Source organism: Arachis hypogaea, chromosome 5, assembly GCF_003086295.3.
Source record: "Arachis hypogaea cultivar Tifrunner chromosome 5, arahy.Tifrunner.gnm2.J5K5, whole genome shotgun sequence".
NCBI classification, from domain to species: Eukaryota; Viridiplantae; Streptophyta; class Magnoliopsida; order Fabales; family Fabaceae; genus Arachis; species Arachis hypogaea.
The window spans coordinates 90025015-90045759 of NC_092040.1; the positions used below are offsets into that span (position 1 = coordinate 90025015).

General features: G+C 30.8%; 1 protein-coding gene across 1 annotated transcript; it reads right to left on the reverse strand.

Moving 5' to 3' along the window:
* Positions 1–599: 599 nt before the first annotated feature.
* On the reverse strand, positions 600–2756 carry LOC112801806 (uncharacterized). The gene has a single exon (XM_025844739.3). It carries the CDS (start codon positions 2424–2426, stop codon positions 663–665), a length of 1764 nt encoding a protein of 587 aa, XP_025700524.1. The 5' UTR covers positions 2427–2756; the 3' UTR covers positions 600–662.
* Positions 2757–20745: the final 17989 nt, after the last annotated feature.

Here is a 20745-nt window from a genome sequence, read left to right on the forward strand (position 1 = left end):
ATTTGATAATTTCCTTGTTCATCACTTTAAATTTGGTAGTTAGATGTCTGATTGACCAAACCGATGCAACTTTTAATTTTGGGACTTTGATCGAATTATATAGTTTAACCATCAACATTTAACATATAATATACAAATTTAAAAAAGTTTATCTGCATAAAATTTGAGGATACCGAAACTTATTCGGAATTTTTTGGTTAAAAATGAATCAAATGCCCTATTATTAGCCTTAACTTAAATAACTAAATTTTTAAAAGTTTAAATAAGTTTTTACTCCTTGTAAAATACATATTTATTTTCTTGTAATATTTTCTACGGTTTTAGTTTTTAATGTTTTTAACTGAAAATATTATATGAAAATACTTTCTGTTAAATTATTTAATATAATATCTTTTAATAGAATTATTTAATCTAAATTTAAAAATATATTAATAAATACTATATTATATCATAAAGTTTTACCTTGTTCCGTGAAATTCCATATGAATGAAGCTTATAACTAAACAGATGACTAGAGTAACGTAATGCATAACCTTCTCAAGAAGGAAAATTTTGATCTGTGGCCAATTTGAAAACCAAAAGCAGCATGGAAGTATCAGTTTCTGCACAAACATCAAATCCTCGATTCAAATAAAGAATTAAGACGTTATATTGATATATATTCAAACAATTTTCTGCACAAATTCTTGAAAAGCATTCTCTCCTTTGTGCGTAGAGAGGTAATCTACAAGCAATTCCATGGTTGTAGCATTTGCTGCAAAACCTTTGTCTTTCATAATCTGAAAATATTTTATTGACTTCAAAAAAGCATTTCCTCGTAGTAATCCTTGGATGAAGACGTTATATGTGCAGCTATCTGGCAAGCAACCATGCTCTTCCATATTCATAAGCATCTCTTCAGCATCAATCAGAAGTCCTTCCCTACATAGACCTTGGATCATTATTGTATATGTATATTGATCAGGTTTCAAGCCTTTTGCTGGCAGACAAGAGAAGAGTTCTAGTGCATCATTTAGTTTTCGGGCATGGCACATCCCACGGAGCACCACATTATAAGTTACAATATTAAGATCCAAATTATTCTTCTCCATTTCTCTAAATAATGATATTGCATCAGAAGACAAATGACATTTGAATAGGCCATCCAATATAATGGCACAGCTGAATACATCAGGACATTGACCAAATTTGTGCATTGTAAAAAACAATTCTTTAGCCGCTAATCGTTTACCCACTTTGCAAAATCCATAGATAAGAGTATTCCAAGTCACAACATCCAGATTTAAACCATTATTGATCATTTCATCCAAGAGATAAATAGCCTTATTAATCCTTTTGATCTTGCACCATCCATGGATTAATGTAGTATAAGTGTTGACGTCTGGTTGGCATCCCTTGTGAACCATCAAATCAAATACTTTCAGGGCCTCCTCCATTTGATTTTGGAAACAATAACCAGCAATCATTGAGTGATAGGTGACAACATCAGGTTCCTTTCCCATTCGAACCATTTGACCAAGTATGGCTCTAGCACTGGAAATCTTTCCCTCTTTACAAAGAGCATCCACTAAAATATTAAAAGTATATGTATCCGGCATAATTCCCTTTTGCTTCCTCTCGCTGAGTAAAGACGCAGCCTCTTGCCATCTGCTGAAAGTACAGAGTCCTTGAATCAAGCAATTGTAAGTGATAGTATCGGGTTGAAGACCTTTTGTTGTCATTTCCGAGAATAGACTCAAAGCCTCAGATAGCAGCCCATCCTTGCAAAGACTATCCACAATTGTGCTATAACCCGTAACATCAACACTTGGTTTGCAGTTTCTTGTTTCCGTGTTCCTTAGAATGGCAATGGCAGCAGGGGTATTGCCCATCTTGCACAATCCATTTATAATTGCTCCAAATGTGTGGGCGTCGGGTTGATATCCCATGTTATCCATGTGGCCAAGAAACCAAATAGCATAATCCACATTGCCTTCAATACAAAGACCATTAACAATGGTGCTAAACGTGACCACATTGGGCTCCAAGCCGATTTTGAACATCGTCCCCACCACAGAGAAGGCAAAGGAAGTGTGATTCAAACGGCACAGACAATTGACAACAATATTGAGTGTATGGGTATCAGATTTGAGTCGTAAGGAGAACAAGTGTTTGATTAACGAAATGGCAGCTGTGTAATGCTTCATCTTAACAATAGAGCTAAACAAAAAGTTAAAGTCATTCACGCATGGCAAAGGGTTAATGGAAAGCATGTTGTCAAACAGATGCAGAGCAGAATCAAGGTTCTGGAGATTCCTAATGGAATTTACGAGATGGGGTCTGTGCTTGATGGCATCAAGAAAGGGTTTGGGATGAGAAAGGGTACCAAATTGAGATTGCTGCAGAAAGAAGCGCAGAGAAGCTCTTGTTGATGAACGCAACATCATTGATGAGTGAAGAACGCAGTGCGAAGAACACCCTAGAGTTCCGCAAAACTCACATTGCAATATTCTAGGTTAGCACTAAAATATGTAATAAATCTTCTCCCTTCTTTGTTGACTGAACCATCCCAATTGAATTTTTATGAAGAGATGAATCAGAGAATACCGTCGGATAAGCATTTTCTCAAAGATCCCAATTTTTTTTTTACTCGAGCAAATTCAAGAATTTTCTCTTTTTTAAAGAGCCTTATTTCTTTTTACGATAAGCAAAGAGTACTCGTAGTAAAGAGAAGAGTCTATGACACCTCTTTCAAAAGGGATTAGGATGTCAGAATCTTCAACTAGTGAAAAGAGATGTTTATGAAAGAATTCTAAGCCGAATTTAGTGTCAATGCTCTTCCACTTTTGGGTCGAAAATAGGGGGTGAAAGTGGGCCGGGTTACGGACGGGTTCGTTGTTTTAGGATTCATTTAATTCGATTTGATTTGTTTTATTAAATATGTTAGGTTTAAATTTTTTAGTAAGTCTATTAGTTAAAAAAAATTAGATCATAAGTTTTAAAAAAATACTATAAAATTTGTTAGGTCAGCTTGTCAAAATGTTTTTTGTAAATCTTTTTTTTAGTTTTATCTATATTAAACACAAAATAAAATAAAATAAAATCAATAATCAAAACTAGTTAAGATTGTAATATTTTTGTTAAAAGAAAAAATTTATGAATTGTAAATATAGTTATGATATGTGACTAATGATTAATATATAAATGAATTATTTTTTATAAATTATGAATTATAAATTTTAGAATGAATTTATTGTCAATTTATATTTTTTAAATGTATTGTTTTGAGTTTTAATTCATGAAATGGACTTTTCAAATAAATTTGTGGGCTCGTCAACATTAAATAGATCAGACTTAAACCTGAAAAAAATCCTATGAGAGATAATAGATTTAGGCTTGGACCATCTATTTATAACATGGGTCAGCGTCAAAATCAAAGTTCGACTCGGTTCGACTCATTTCTAACTCTAGTCGTAACCGAACAATCACAAAAGATATAAACCTAAAATATTATTTAAACCTAGAATATTATAATTTAAATTAAATTTTAAATAATTATTATATCATATCAATTATATTTTTATAGGAGTATAAATATTGTAAAATTATTACATAATTTTATAATATACTTAATATGTGTTTGAAAAATAATCTTTATTAACATATTGATATTTACTTTAAGCTATATTTAAATGAACAAATTAGTTGTGTTATGCGTAGTATCATAGTTGATATATTAATTTTATTTCTCTTTCTAGTATTATTTTTATATTTTTATGTATATATTAATAACAATATATTATTTTTAATATTTTTAATATCTCCTGTAAAGGGTTTTGCAAAGAGAAAAAACGTATTAGCATAATAAATGGTTACTTTTGTTATTTGTTTTGCAAATGGAAACAAAGCAGTTATTATGCTTAATTTGAACTTGACCAAAAATCTATGCTAAAAAACATTAAAAATTAGATTAAAATTTAGAAAGCAAAAAAATATCAAATATCAATGAGAATACTCTGTGTGTGTGTGTTTTTTTTTAGACAAAATACTTTTTGTGTTAAAATATAAAATAATTTTAAATTATTTGATCTAATTTTAAAAATATATTAATAAATATTATATTACATACAAATATTTTTTAAAAATCCACATGAATATGGCCAATTTGAAAATAAAAAGGCAACATGAAAATATCAGTTTCTACACTAATGACTAGAATAATATGCCAATTTTGTTTCTTGTCATACAATTTTGTAAGTATTTAGTAAAGGACAATCAAGATTCACTGTTCGATGATTTTTTTTATTTAATGTTTTTTTTAATAATTTAATATATTTAATTGTTTAATTGACTTATCTAACAATTTATAATGTAATTTTCATATGAAAATTTCTTTATAATAGATTCTTCTTTTAATAAATGTTTGCTTTTAAAATTCAAAAATTGTGTATTTCTTTTTTAAAATAATCATTGTTAATTAATGTTAACACATTCTATTTACTTTGAACTATATTTGAATCAACAAATCAATTATTCTCATATCTTAATTGATATATTATATTCTTTTAATCTTTGAATCTTTAGTTGTTAGTTTGTTACAAATATAAATACAATTCTATTTTTCTTCCTAATTGCGTTCATATTATTTTTAATATTTTTTTGCATATATGAATAACAAATGTCAATAAAATCTAGCTATCTCCTAGAAAGCTCTTGTGAAGAAAATGTATTCTTGCCATTAGAAGAAAACTACAAAATAATATCTATCTATTAATACACTAAAATTGAATTTTTTCTCACCTAATTAAAATGAGGTGTCAATTTTTTGTGAACTCTTTTTTTCTTCAAAATAAAAGTACTATTCTTTTTTCTAAATTTATTTTAAAAAGATATCTTTGTAACACCCTAACTTTTAGTACGTCATGATCGTACCAAAAGTAAAGCGTTACTAACCTATTCTTCCTATTTACTATTTAATATTGAGCCTTTAGGTCGATATCGCATTTCACTTTATAAGAAAATACCAGAAAATTATTTGTAGTAATTAAAATCACACAATTATTAATAATAATAAATACTATACCAATGAATTCAATATAGAGCTCAAATACAATACCTATCCCTCTGGATAAAATAAAACTTAAAGCAACAAGGGCGAGGGAACTCTATAAAAATAACAGGAATCACAAGTAAATCTACTAATCGTCTGCAGCTTCTTACTGAATTTCCGAACCTGTGTCTCTGAAAGGGTGGAAGATTTGGGGTGAGAACAAACCACACGTTCTCAATAGGGAATAGGAATACCGTAAAAGTAATGGAATAAAATGCAAATAAATAACTTTACTCAATAAAAATATATTTTTATCAAACCCTTTGAAAATACTCTTGGTTCTACTTTAGATAATTAATTACCTCCTTTTAAAATCTCTTAACTCAAAACAAAACTTAAATATAAAATTAGTCACACTTTTTGTCTCTCAGCCACATATTAATCCTCGGTCAAATGTCAACTCGTAATCACTTTAATACACTCACAAACAAGTAGTGCAAGTAAGAGATTCAATTCAATGTACAAGTAAGTCACAACAAGACAAACAATACAATCACAAAGTAATAAGACAAGCAAGCGCAATCAAATGCGAATGTGCAAACAACATGATGCATGTCTATCCCTAACGCAGGCCATGAGCTCATGTGTCGGTTGCCTACCCGCTCCCGACATTACCCGGGCACAAGTCCCAGATATGGCTTTCCAGATGTATCAGTGTGCTTATAAGTCGTACAGCTAGGCTGCATCAGTGTGACTTTCCAAATCAATAAGCGTACATCTGGAAAACAGTTCTCAATGTGTGGTCCCCACTTTACATTTGGCACTAAGGCCCAAACAATGTCACATCTGCTCTCCTGTGGCAGACGCTTCATTAATTAATATATTTCTTTAATCTTTGTTCTCTGCTCTCCTGTGGCAGAGATTCCTTTTCTTAATAAACCGAGCTCAAATTTTTACTTAAAACAACACTTAGAACAAAATCTCTCCTTACAAAATTGGATTTAAAACGTTATGTTTTTCTTAATAAATCTAGTTTAAAAATAGAATACACATTTTCTCAACTAAATAAATATCAAATAATTTAATTTTCCAAAACCAAATCTTTTAAAATAACTTTTCAAATAAAACCTCAGATTTTTATAAAATTTCGGCAGCACTTCCCCTAAAATTCGGGGTTAGCCACCCTTTTTCGGGTCCCAACTGAACCATTTTCAACCTCTTTTGAATCGAGAAATTAAATACATATTCATCAAATTCAGTGACAAACACAACTCAAACTCATCATTCAGTCATTTCAAACAATCATAAATTATTTACAAATACCCACTAGACTTCCATGGCATTCATAGTTTAAAAACAGTTAATTTTAAAACAAAATCTCCTACTTCCGTATGAAATCAAAATCAACAAAAGTTTTGGAAAAACTTTCTGACCGAACTGCTGAAGAGAAAAACGTCAAGAATCGTCTGTGCCTCCTAGAACTCTAATTGGCCAAACTCAAGAAGAAGAGAAGCTATATTACCGTCAGCTTCCACCGAACAAAAATAGCGTCAACGCGTAGAAGAGGAAGATACGAACACTTTTACCAAATTAAATTTTTTATTGGAGTTATAGAGCGCCAGAAATCGAGACCGGAAACTCGAAGGTTTCACGGTTCTCCTCACCCACACTCTCGGTCTCTCTCTTTCTTTCTTTTTCTTAGTAGTTCGGTGATTCAGTGAAAGGAATGCAAAATAATGATAATTATTGAAATAAAGAAACTTAAGTGTCATTAGTTATACATGCAAAAAAAACATGTGTCATGCTTTTTATATATATACTTTCATGCATATAAGCCATATTCGGCTTGCTTCCTTTCTTATATATATATAAAATAAATATATATAGTGGCTTATATGTATAATATTGTCCTTCGGCCATTTTTTTTCTTTTTGAATAATAATAATAATAGTAATAACAATATTTATAAAAATCAATTTAGACTATAACTATCAATATAGTTTTTGATAGATAACTCAAAATAATAGAATAAGTCATAATTAAATTAAATTTTATTTTTAAATTTAAAGTATAAAATTTAATTTTAAAAATTTGGGTTGTTATAATCTGTATTATAATTATATTACAATTAGTATTTAATGAATAATACATGATTATATTAATTTAAAAAAATATTTTTATTATAATTATATAAAATTAATATTTAATGTATTATCAACTAATGAAAGTAAGGTATCAATTTTTCATGACTTCATCATTTTTCCTCCAAAATGAAAATACTATTTTCTCTTTTAAATTTATTTTAAAAAATATCTGATTATAATTATATTACAATATTATAATTATATTACAATTAATATTTAATAACATGATTATACTAATTTAAAAAAATATTGTTATTATAATTATATAAAATTAATATTTAATGCATTATTAAACTAATTATCAATTAAAAATATTTTTAATTATTTTAATTATATTGATACAATTCTAATTCTCATTTATTTTGTAATAATTTTATTGGTGGCAAGTTATTACGTTAATGGTGACCCATTTATATTGATATTAATTGATAATAATAATAATAATAAGATTTAATTACTCTGTTAGTCCCTCTAGTTTCACGAAATTTTCAATTAGGTCCCTATACTTTTTCTCTTTTTAATTGGGTTCTTGTACCAATTTTTTTTTCAATTAGGTCCCTCTTGGCAGTAATTGACTTAATTTTAAAGGGACCTAACTAAAAAAAATTGGTACAGAGACCCAAATAAAAAGAAAAAAAGTGTAGGGACCCAATTAAAAAAATTTAGTGCAAGAACTCAATTAAAAGAAATAAAAAGTACAAGGACCTAATTAAAAATTTCGCAAAATTATAGGGACCAACAGAATAATTAAACCTAATAATAATAATAATAATAATTAAATGCTAAAATAATTGCTAACATTATCTACCTAGTTTCAATTAGTTAACAAATTTAATTTTAGTTGTTATGTTTTATTTTTTACATAATTATCTTAATTGTCAATCATTATACATCAAATTAGTATTTAATACATAATTATGTTAGTTGTCGATACTTTTTTTATAATTATACATCAAATCAGCATTTAATACATAATTATATTAATTGTCAATAATTTTAATTTTTAATTATTATAATATAATTTTAAATTAACCGTAATTTTTGGCAAGTTAATATTGATATCTACCTTAAAAAATTAAAACAAAAATTTATGATTCTACTCATGATAAAAATGTATATGATATGATAATGACTTATTCAATCACAGCAAATATATGATGTATAATGTAAATAATAAAAGATTAATTTAATAATAACTAATTTATATAATTATTTTTGTTTTAATAAGACTATATATGGTATTTTTTGTGATTCGTGAGTCTAGATCTTAGAGTAAACTCATTTTTTAATTTATTATTCTTTCTTAACTACTTCATAAAATAAGAATGTATTTTTCGTTTTTCATCGAAGTTGATTCTTTTAAGGTATAATTTATAATTTTTTATATACTTATTCTATTATATTATTCTTTTGATAATTTAATGATTGTTCTTATTCCAACTTATTCTTTTCGCCTAATATTCCAGTGTGATTTTCTTTTGCTGCAATCGTTTACAATGCACCACATCCATTAAATACCATCTCAAGTTGTATTCACTGATTCGGGTTCTAATTATATGGATGTAAGCGTCTAATGAAGTGGCAGTAAACTTTATTTTACCGAAAGATGGTTGGATCTACTTACATGTTATGACCAAACTAATGGAATGTGGATAAAGTTAGTTTTATTGAGAGGAGCTCGATTTTTTATTGAGGAATTGTTTCCACAGAGATTTGTAGGCTAAGTTCAAGTTCCATCCCCTCTATGCTTTCTACGTCTGTCCGAAAATCTTCAAAGTGGAACACATAATGTGATTGAATTTTCTCAATCTAAGTTCAGTTTTGGTAAATTCGTGTCAAATTCGGAGATGCAATTTCAACTATTGGTAATATATTCAAATTTTGGGTTAAGTATTGAAATCGTCCCTAAGGTAAGGGGCAAAAATCAAATTCGTCCCCGACTTTTTTTCGTTATTAAAATCATCCTCAACGTTCAAAAACGTTTTAAAATCATCCTTCCCCGAATTCTTGGACCAAAATACCCTCATCATCATCATTCTTCTCTTCACCTTTCTCACCCCACCACCTCCACTGCCACCAACATTACCACCATAACCACCATCAACACCACCACCACCACCACCACTACCACCACCACAAACACCACCACCAACACCAACACCAACCAACACCAACACCAAGAACATTAAGCAACAGCAACAACATAATACTATCAACACCACCACCACCACCACTACCACCACCACCACCACCACAAACACCACAAACACTATCAACCAACACCAACACCAAGAACCCCAAACAACAGCAACAACACAAAACAACACCAAACTAGAAAGCAGAAATAGAAAGCAAAAAAACAAGAAAGCAAGAAAGCAGATGCAGATGGCGGAGGCGGAGGCGGCGAGGCGGCGAGAGGTTGCAAGGCGGAGGCGGAGGCGGCGATGAACGGCGACGAAGGCGCGGCGGTCTCCCTCCCCCCTTTCCCCTTCCCACTCCTCCTCCCCCACACCCTCCCCCCACCCCACCCCACGTCCTTTCCCCTTCCCCCCACCCCCACCCCCACCCCGCGTCCTTTCCCCTTTCCCCCTTTCGCCGGCGCCGTCCTCCCTCCCCCCTTCCCCTTCCCCTCTTCCTTTTCCCTTCTCCCTTACCCCATCGTCCTTCCCCTTCTCCCATCTCCCCTGCCCCCTCCCCTCACAGAAGAAGAAAACAAATTCGCGGATCTAATGCCACCGAGCAACTACAACTCGCGGACAGTGGCGGAACTTGAGGCCCTCCCTCCCCTTTCCCCCGGATTCTCTTTTTCCCCTACCCCTCTCTTTCTCGCCCCCCCTTTCCCCTTCCCCCTTCCCCCGATTCTCTATCTCCCCCAGCCTTTCTTTTCTTTTCTTTTCTTTTTATTTTATAATTTTTTAATAAAGGGTAATTTAGTAATAAAAAAAATAAAATTGGTGAAAAGGACGATTTTATAACGTTTTATAACGTTGAGGATGATTTTAATAAAAAAAAAGATCGGGGACAATTTTTATTTTCACCCCAGACCTTAGGGACGATTTCAGTACTTAACCCTTCAAATTTTCTTATTTTAAGTTTTTCATAATTAAAATAATTTTATAACGTATTGTATTTTTTTTCAGTAATTACATGCCTTCTTCTGCATCAATGCAATGCCATTGAGGAGAATAAATGTCAATTTAGTTTTTCGGTGTGACAATTCTATACCTTGTCGCATTGCATGGATAGCAATTGATGAAGCTTATTTAACAAGGGGATGATCTGAATTTGCATGAATTCTAAATGTTCGAACTTATGATATTGTTTCAGTTGGTTGTCGTTATGAGAATGACTCTAATCTATACGTGTCTAAAGACTAGGATAGATTAAATATTATTTAGTAATTTAGCTCTAATATTGGTATTTGATTAAATTAGTTTTAGATTAATTTAAATTTAAATTATTATCTCAATTTATATATTACGACTATTCTTCTTTAATATGTCATTTTTAAATTTTTGAATATGAAGTTTCTTTCTTTTTCTTTTTTTTTGGTTTTTAAGTTATTTTTATTTCAATTTTTATTTGCTCTCGGCATAACTAAGAAAAAAAATAATTAAGTTCAAAAAACCTACAAATAATAAATATTATTTTGATATGACAATTATTTTAATCAATTATATAAAATTATTATAAACAAATAATAAAATAATTAATAATTGGGTACAAATAAATTAACGATAATATTTATTAAAAGTTTTATACGTTCAATAATATTTTTAGTTGTGTTTAAATTTTGATAATAAGTTTAACTCACTTAAACTAAAATATAATAAATATATTGGAGATTATATCATTCTTTATAGACTACGAAATTTTTACTCTATATTATTTGACAATTATTTATTTATTTAGTATTATATCTTTTTTCTCCTCTTTAACTATTTAGATAATATATATACTGAGCAAATATCTCCATTGAATTAATTATAAAGGTTAATAAAATAAATAAAATATAATGACATAATTTTTACTTAATTGTAGCAAGTATCTCAATTGAAAATATTGTCTAATTATTACCGTGTACAATTAGTGTGTGTGTAGGGGTGTTCAAACAAACCAATCCAAATCAAACCGCTCATCCAATTCAATCTAAATCGAAAACCGATTAAAACCGCATTAATTCGGATTTGATTGGATTCTATTTTTTACAAACCGCTGGATCGGATCGGATTTCAGATCTACTTTTCATAACCGATCCAATCCAATCCAAACCGCACAATGTGCTATAATATTATTATTTTATTATTATATTTACAATTATACTTATAACATGTTCAATTTTTTATACATTTTTATGTTATTCATGTATTATTTTTATTTAATAAATATTTTATGTTCAAAATGATATTTGTTTATTTATTTTAACTAACCTATAATTTTATTTCTATCGTTATGTTATCGTTGGCTTTTTAAGAGATTGTTGAGACTTGTTATGTCATTGTTGATTATTTAAAATTTAATGTTCAAACTTGTTATATGTATTTATTTTTTTTAATTTATAAAACCACAAATCAAATCTAATCCAAACCGCACCGCAAATAAAATTAGTGTTCGGATCGGATGAGTTTTTCACTCAAAACCGATCCAAACCGCACCGTGAACACCCCTATATATATATATATATATATATATATATATATATATATATATATATATATATATAAGCGGATCAAGGAGGGAAAGGGGAAAAAGGTGTAATAGAAAATGCAGAAATTAAGATGCAGATACAGAGACAAGGGAGTAAATATGAAGTTAGATACGGCGGTAGTCCGCACGCATATGCAAGTTAGTATGAAGTTAGATGTGGCGGTAGTACGCACACATGTGCAGATGCAATAAGCTTAAATTAAAAAACAAAAAATTGAAAGGACTGAAAAATCTTTATTGAATTGGATTTGATTAAAAAGAAGAAGGGGAAAGAATAAGAGTTGGAGAGCTTACAAGGGAATTCTCAGAGCTTCTCTCTCTAACCTCTCTCTATGATTGTGTAAAATGAAGAGTGCCTCCCAATGAGAATGAGGTCTCCTTTTATAAGCAAAGATTTTATTGTTTCTACAGTACAAGTAAACATTACCTAAACTATAGCCACAGTACCGGTGATTATTACAATTTTTTAATCATTAGCTAGACAAACTTCGTAACAGTCTTCATCAATTTGATTATCTTCACTTTCTTCTTTAGATGAGGACTCTTCATCTTCTTGAAGCAAGTGAAGGATCTGTTGATGCTTTTCTTTGATTGATTGCTCGATTGTGAGGCTGCATGGGCTGCTTGAATTTGTGCCTTTTGATTGAGAAACAAGGCTGTTTCTGGATCTAAGATCTTCTGATTCTTGGGATTGATTTTGAACCATTCTCTGACCTTTTTTGGATAGGCCATTGAAGAATCAAATTGAGACCACCATTTGACATAAGCATGCCTTTGTAGGATTGGAAATGCTTTAGGATGGTCTAATTTTGTATATTGGTATCGCCACGAGAAAACCCATGACAATAAGAAAATTGAGAAAAATTTTAACATTACAGAAATGCATGTTTCCTGAATGTCAAATTTTGATTGGAATAGTTTATACCCTTCATCGGTAGGTGAGGGTAGGATTTCTGAAACTGGTCTAAAGGAGTCCCACCATTAGTAGAACCAATTTGGAAAAACATAGTTTGAATTTCTTTTAAAATAAATTAACCATAAATGTCTGTACTGAGTATTTTGAAACTAAAATACTTTAGTCCAGGCTTCTATTGAGTCCCAATAATTAAAATCTATTGGGTCATAATTTTGAGAAAACTTTTTATTTTTGTTTAGATTATTTCCAAATTATTTTGGGGTCATGACTTTGAGGATTTGGATTGTAGAATGAGTTATGAGTTTAGGATTGATTTTGTCCTTATAGTGTTTAATAGATACTGATTCAGTATCTATTAAAATGAACTCATAAAATTGGCGAATTTTATTGGGTGAGATTGGTTTGAAATGGAATCCGGTAGGAAAATTTTTTGGATAATTTTGTTTGGCGATTCGTCCCAAAATTTAGGCTCCATTTGGATAATATTTAAAATTTTGTTTGTGGGGATATAATTGGTTTGGGCTTTTTGTGTTTTTGTTATGATTAAGAATATTTGTGGTGTTAGGGCTATGATTTTTTCTTTTGGTTTATGTGCGATTATTTTTTAATTCACTACTTGGTCTTGTAAGGCCAAAAGGGTTTGGATTGGAAAGGCGTAATCTGCCTTAGTTTGTTTGGCCTGATTGGTAGCTAGTTCAATAGATTGTTGGGTTAATTTTTTGGAAGATTGTTGGGTAGAAGACCCAGATTCGTGATCAGATTAAGTTTGCCTGGATGGCTAATCGAACGCCTTTGCCTCTGCCTCTTGAAGAGGCGATAATTGCCTTTTTAGGCATCTTGACCGTGTTTGATTCCCTGCAAATATTCACGTGTGATAAAGTCAGGGAGAGAGTTTGAGTTGCTCTTGATGGGCTCAATTTCAAAATCAAAAACACTTAAGATAGCTTGCAATCTGGCAAAAATTTGTTTTGATGCAAGATTTTTAACATCTTTTTGTAAGACTTCTTTGACCGACTTGCAATCAACTCGGATAAAAAACTTTTGATTGAGTAAATCAGATTGAAATTTTGTGATGCACAAAACTATGGCTAAATTTTTTTTTGATTGTGGAATAGACTTGTTGAGTACTATTCCAATATTTTGATGTAAATGCAATAATACACTCTTTATCATGCAATTTTTGTTTTAAGATACCACCATATCCTGAATCAGATGCATCTGTTTCAAAGATTTTGAATGCATAAGGAACAGGTAGGTAAAGACAGAGAAGATTGCGAACTTTGGTTTTAAGAAATTTGATGATTTCAGAATTTTTGTCAGTCAATGGCAGAGGATTTTTCTTAAGCCTATCATGAAGAGGCTTAATAAGATTACTAAGATTTGGAATAAAATCCGAGACATAATTAAGGCATCCTAGGAACCTCTGGAGCTGAGGTTTGTCAATGATATAATCTGGAAATTTTTCTGCAAACAGAATCGATCGTTCAATTGGGGTTATTGTTCCTTGGAAAATCATATGACCAAGAAAACGGATTTTTGTTTGAAAAAGGACAATTTTTGATTTGGAAAAAGGAAGTTTGTTTTTCTGAATAATGTACATAAAGGTTTTAACATGTTTGAAGTGTTCTTCTAAAGTTTGAGAAAAGATTAAGACATCATCTATATAAACGATTGCAAATTTTGAGTATGGGTTGAAAATATCGTTCATGATTTTTTGAAATTCAGAAGGAGCATTTTTCAGACCAAAGGGCATTATATTTCATTCTTATTGGCCGAATGGAACTATAAATGCAGTTTTATATCTGTCAGATTCTTTGATTTGGATTCGCCAAAACCCAAATTTCATATCAAATTTTGAAAAGATATTTGCTGCATTTAGCCTATTGAGCAAATCCTTTTGTTTGGGATAGGATAACGAATCCATTGTAAAGCTTGATTTAAAGGTTTGTAATTGATGTTGAGCCTGGGAGTTCCTTGTATTATCTCAGCTTGCTTGTTGACATAAAAAGCTGAGCAAGACCAAGGACTTTTACTTGGACGAATTAATCCTTTGTCCAAAAGATCTTTAATTTCCTTTTGACAATGCTGCAAAAGCTGCTCATTCATTTGAATGGGGCGAGCTTTTGTATGAATTCGTGATTCTTTGAAATCTTTTTCATAAGGAAGATCAACAATGTGTTCTTTCCTTTTCCAGAAGGCATGATGCAAATCTGAACAGATAGACTCTTCAATTTGGTTTAAAAGACCTTTGATTTTATCTTGAACCCTTGGTTGAAAAAGTTGGGATTCAAGTGTTTTGAAAGAGATTTCTTCTTTTAAGAAACAAATCTGTTTGGTTTTGGATTCAATTTGGTTTAAAGCTTTCTGTGTTGGTGAGTCTAAAAATTCAAAGAAAGTTTCCTATCCACCCACATAAGAGGTAATTCCAAGAAAATCTGCTAGGTATGGAAACAAAAGTATTATAAAAAGGTGTCCCCAAAACTACATCATTTTTTATATCTTTTGCTATGATGAAATTGGTACGAATCCTAAGATTACCCTTTTCAACAAAAGCATCGGTTAATTTGAAATTGATTTTTAGTCTTTTACCCGTTATCGAGCTAAGACGTTCAGTAGATTTTTCAAAATACTTTGTGGGGATAAGTCCTTCTTTAATACAATTTAAATCAACACTTGTGTCAAAGAGTGCGATGGTTTCGAGGACAAAATCTTTAACGACAATACAGATATTAACACGACATTTCATAAAAGAGAATATATTTATTAATCTCAAGATTTCTTTTCCATTATTGTCGTCAAAATTTTCATTTTCTTGATTTTCAGAAAACTCAGGTTGGTTTTTAAGGGAGTCAAGTTCTCCATCATCAGACTCTTCACGTTGCATTAATTGCGAGAGAATGAGCTGATGATTGTCTTGATTTCTTTTGATTTCATGGATTTCTTTCTTAAGGTTGTTAACCTCAGTCTAGAGATCCTAAATGGTTATAGGACGAATAACTTGTTTTTTTAGTTTTTTGAAAATGGGTTTGACATCATATTTATTATTAAGGACAAGATTTTTGGGCTTCTTTCTCTTTTGTAAAGATTTTCTTAATTTTAAAAGAAAGTCTTTCTTTTGTTCAGGATCACTAATAGCCTCTATAGCATCAAATAAAAGATCTTGATCTTTGGATAAAACATTAATTTTCTTAACATCAGAATCTGAGGATGATTCAATATCACAAGCTGGATATTATTGATATCATCCGATGATTCCAGTCTAGAATCATCATCCGAACTTTCAATTAAAAGATTGTTAATCTGTTCCTCAATCTGAGGATCAAGGTTCAGATTATTAATCTTTCCTTTCAACCTGCAACTATTTGCTAACATGTATGGGTTTTTTACATGTATAGCAAATAATGAGATTTTTCTGGGGATACTTTTGGAAATTCTTTTGGAAATTCTTTTGGAAACCTTTTTCATTTTTTGGGTCTTTGAAAATTTTTTCTAGATCTTCTGAAATTCTTTTCAGGATTGGATTTAAAAACTTTTCGATTGGATGGTCTTTTAGATTTTCTTGGATGACAGGCAGGAAGACCAAATTGTTCACAGAAAGTTTTCAGATCAATACAATTTTGTGTTTTCTCACGAGCAAGTATTTTATCATCCTGACAGATCTTTAGAGCAACCTTTTGGATAAAAGAGATAATTTGACCATAACTTAACGCGTCATAGGAAATTATCCCATCTGGGGTTAAGCTGCGAATTTGTCCCTTACTTTATCTCTCAGGGATTTGGAAAGTCCGGCTAGGAATTTTTTCTTTTAGAATGGTTGTTGACTATCTTCTCTGGTATAGACCCTAGTAAAGAAGGTGTCCTTGTACCATCTAAAGTCAGACAAAGTTTTGCATCTGAGATTGGAGAGTAATTCAGCAGAACGATCCTTCCAAAGAGAAGGGTCACCTTTGAAATGTCTTGCTATAGTAAAGATTAAGGTGTTAACAGCATCAGGGATAGGTTCCCCGTCATCTCCAATGATGGGTTTATTTTGATCATTAACCTTTATAGCAGAAAAGATTGATTGCTTTTGTCATCAGAAAGATAGTTATCCCACCAACCTTTGAGTTGACCAAAAAACCTAGAAACAATAACGTTGGCTATTGCTTTCTCAGAGATTTCATGAGCAGCTTGATAGGTTATGCCTACCATGGTCATATGCTGAAACATGCTCATGATGTTGTATTCGGTTTTGCCATCTATGTTCCATTCATAAACATTGTTGGCATTGAAACTAACAAAACCTAGTTTTTTTTTTCTTCGAGAGCTAGATCAGGGACAAAAACGTGATTATAACCATACGCAGAGGGTTTGGTTAAACCCTTCTACTTAGTCATAGAATTGGTCATGATTGGGCTAACTTTGAGGGATGATTTGTCAGAATCATCACTTTGGTCCGAAGAAGACTCATTAGAGTCTTGGTTAAGGGCATTAATGGCCTTGGAGGAGCGAGTTTGTATCTGAGATGTAGATTCACCAGAGTTCGTGGGAGTTTCACGGACAGTAGTAAGACGATTTAAAAGTTGATTAATCTTTTAAATGACTTCAGAATGACTAGATTCTTGTTTTAGAATAGAAGTTCTATGACTTTGTTTAGCCTTACTACTCATTTTGAAAGGTTTAAAAAGGAGTTTTTCAATAGTTTTAGAAGTAGAGGCTTTAGAGACATTTTTCAAAGACAAAGGAGATCCTGAAGATGAGAGGTTGTCACCCAAACATTGTAAAAATCTATTGGTGTAATTTGATTGCTCAATGAGGTTTTTAATGTCTTTTGGGGTGACAGCTTCATCTACATTTTTTGTTTTAAATGGAGAGGCCATAAATGGGTTATGTCCTTCCGTATTTGAAATAACAAAAGATCCTTTTGGGAGAAACTCAAATCTGATTAAATTTCATCTTTAACTTTTCAGGTTGAAATAACATTTGCTGAAGACGAAAGATTTTTGTTTTTAAAAGGATAATTGATATTATTTTTGATGGAATAAGCATGAAACCATTCAAAGAAAGGAATATGCATTCTGACCTCATTGAGAAAACTGTAATATTTTTCTTTAAATGATGAAATTTGGGAAGCTGTATATGTACGTAAATACCATTCTCTATGGAGATCATACTCCTTAGAGTAGAGATTTTTACGTAAGGCCTCTTTGTTTATAACAAATTCTGTGCTACTCATGGGCATCATCGTTCATAGAAGAATATGTCAGAGATTGATGAGATTGTAAATCAACATCATCATCAGTTTGATAAAATGGTTGAGAAATATTTGAATTATTTTATACCCCAGAAATATTAATTCCAGAATTTACAGATCTGGAAATTTTACTTGAAAACTGAGATTGTGAAGTCACAAAAAAAGATCTTCTTGTTGAAGCAAAATCATTAGATGTTCCTGCTTCAGATCTAGAAGAAAAAGAGTTTCGTCTGTTAAAGAAAATCTCTACTCTTCCTGATTCATCTTGTTTTATCTCTCGTAAGAGAGGTGCTTGTCTAGGTTGCGTCGGAATGGCCCGATCAATTGACCATGACTGAGGATGCTCAATTTCATCCCACTTTATGAGCCTTGGGACCGTGATGTTGGCCTTTGTCATGTCTGTGACGAACAAAGTAGTTTCACGATCACTGGATTTAAGAAGGACTCTAGAATTACAAGTGTTCATGACCTTGTATTGAATCCTATAGATTAAAGCTGCTGGGATAGATCCTTCCTTCATGTTAAGACCATGAATTTGGATGTTTAGAAAAAGGGAGTCAAGGATGTAGACATCTAACAAACTGATAATTTTGTTTGGGAAATAGTTGAAGTAGACTGGACCGTGTCCTAGGCTTGTTTCTACTCTTCCAATTAAGGAATCTTGGAAATCATTGTGCCTAATATCTCTAAGGCACATAAGAATGGAAGCATTAAGACCTTCTCTGATGAGAGGTTTGACAGCTACCTGGACACACCCTATGTGAAGATATTTGTAGTGACGGGCATGTTCTCTGACAGGTTGCTTAGTTAAAAGATAGAATTCTTTGCCAGATTCTGGTCATAGAGGAATATTATTTTTAGTGGTTTTGATAACGTAATCCAATTTTCTCTTATTGTCATCAGGGACATATAACTCATCTTGAGGGAGTTTGAATATTTTTCAATTGTCTATGGCTTGATTGATATCTTCGAAGCAAAGTTCTTCTTCGAAGATATTGTGTTTGGGAGAAAGTTCGTCAGGCCGAGTTACTTTCTCAGTAAGAGGATTGGAAGAAGAATGAGATAAAGAGGTGGAAGAAGAAGACGGAGAAGATCCCCTAATGGAGAGACGTCTAGAGAATGATCGGAAGAGATTAGACATATTAGAAAAAATCTGATATCATTGCCCTCCTTTGGTTCAAAAAAAACATTTATATTATCACTAAACTATAACTCAAATTTTTGAATCTGGAGATTATAACTCTTTTTTTATCTTTAAATCCATAGCCACCAAGAATTCTTACGTTTAGATCTTATCACTTTCAAGAAAATCGACAAATTAGTCTTACTGCCCACAACAAGGGTCTTATTGCTACAGTCTCTTTAAGTGATAAGATTAAACAGCCTGTACTTCCAGATTTAAAGCATAGTTTTGTTTCATATGTACAGAAAATAAGAACATGAACAGTAAACTTAAACATAATTTTCAGATCCATGAACCTCAGAGATAGTTTAATGATAATAATAATATTCCTACTTCCCCGTCAGACAATAATAATAGTGATGTTTTACAATTATTTATCATTTAGAGGATTCATAATTCAGACATAGTTCTTCTTCTGTGTTTTATTTTTCATACCGAATGACTACTAGCTACGATTCTATCAATAGTATTGCGTATAGTAGATTATGTGATGAAAAAATTTGGAAAATAAAGGCAAAAATTATAAGGTTATAGAAAGTCCCATCTAAATTTGACAAGAGCAAGATGACTTACATAGAAATAGTTCTAATGGATGATAAGATTAGTTGATTATTATTCATGATTCTTTCAAGTGATACTAAGTCCAGTTTATAAATATTTTTAATAGCGTTATAAGTGCTAACAACTTTTATATTTAATTTGTTTTATACTGTGATAAAATTCATTGTTCAATCAAAAGTTATTTGGCAAAGATGTTTGAGAATGAACTGATCAAAGGGAGGGTCTATGTCTTCTCAAATTTTGTGATTGAGGAATCAAGTGGAATTTATCTTCCAATTGTACACGTGTATAGAATAACTTTTAAAAAGGAGTCATGTATAGTAAATACGGTTGATGATCGTAAAATTTTTAACAATTATTTCAATTTTCTTGCTCATGTTGATATATTGAAACAAACAAATGAACATTCTAACTTATTTAGTACGTAGTTAATTTGTATTAATCTACACAAAATTATTTTTTAATTTTAATTTTTGCCAAGAAATTATATAATAGCGTCATTTTATCGATAACATAAATTTTAACCTTTGATTTATGTAGATATTTAAAATTGTATTTTAACTTTTTTAAAGGTATATCCTTTTATTAATATATTGTTAGTTTTATCATTTAATATAAAATAAATTGATAAAATCTCTTTAATTTATAAGTAATTTATTATATTATTCATTTATTTGTCCTTAATTTGATATTTTTAATTCAGTTTTTTTTCAATTAGATATTATTGGACTCTTGACCGAAAAATGAGAGCTTATATCATGGTCAAAAACAGGGAGAAGTGACCATTACATTGTGGTTGATATTCATGATTTGCATTAGGTGAAATTTTAATATTTCACAACGAGATTTTGTTTTATAACAATTTTCTATTCATATGTAGAATCTTTTATCTTTTTTACGATATATTACTACTTATTTCTCTTAATTCCTGCTTTTATTTAAAAATGAAAAAAAAAATAAGGTGCACACTAT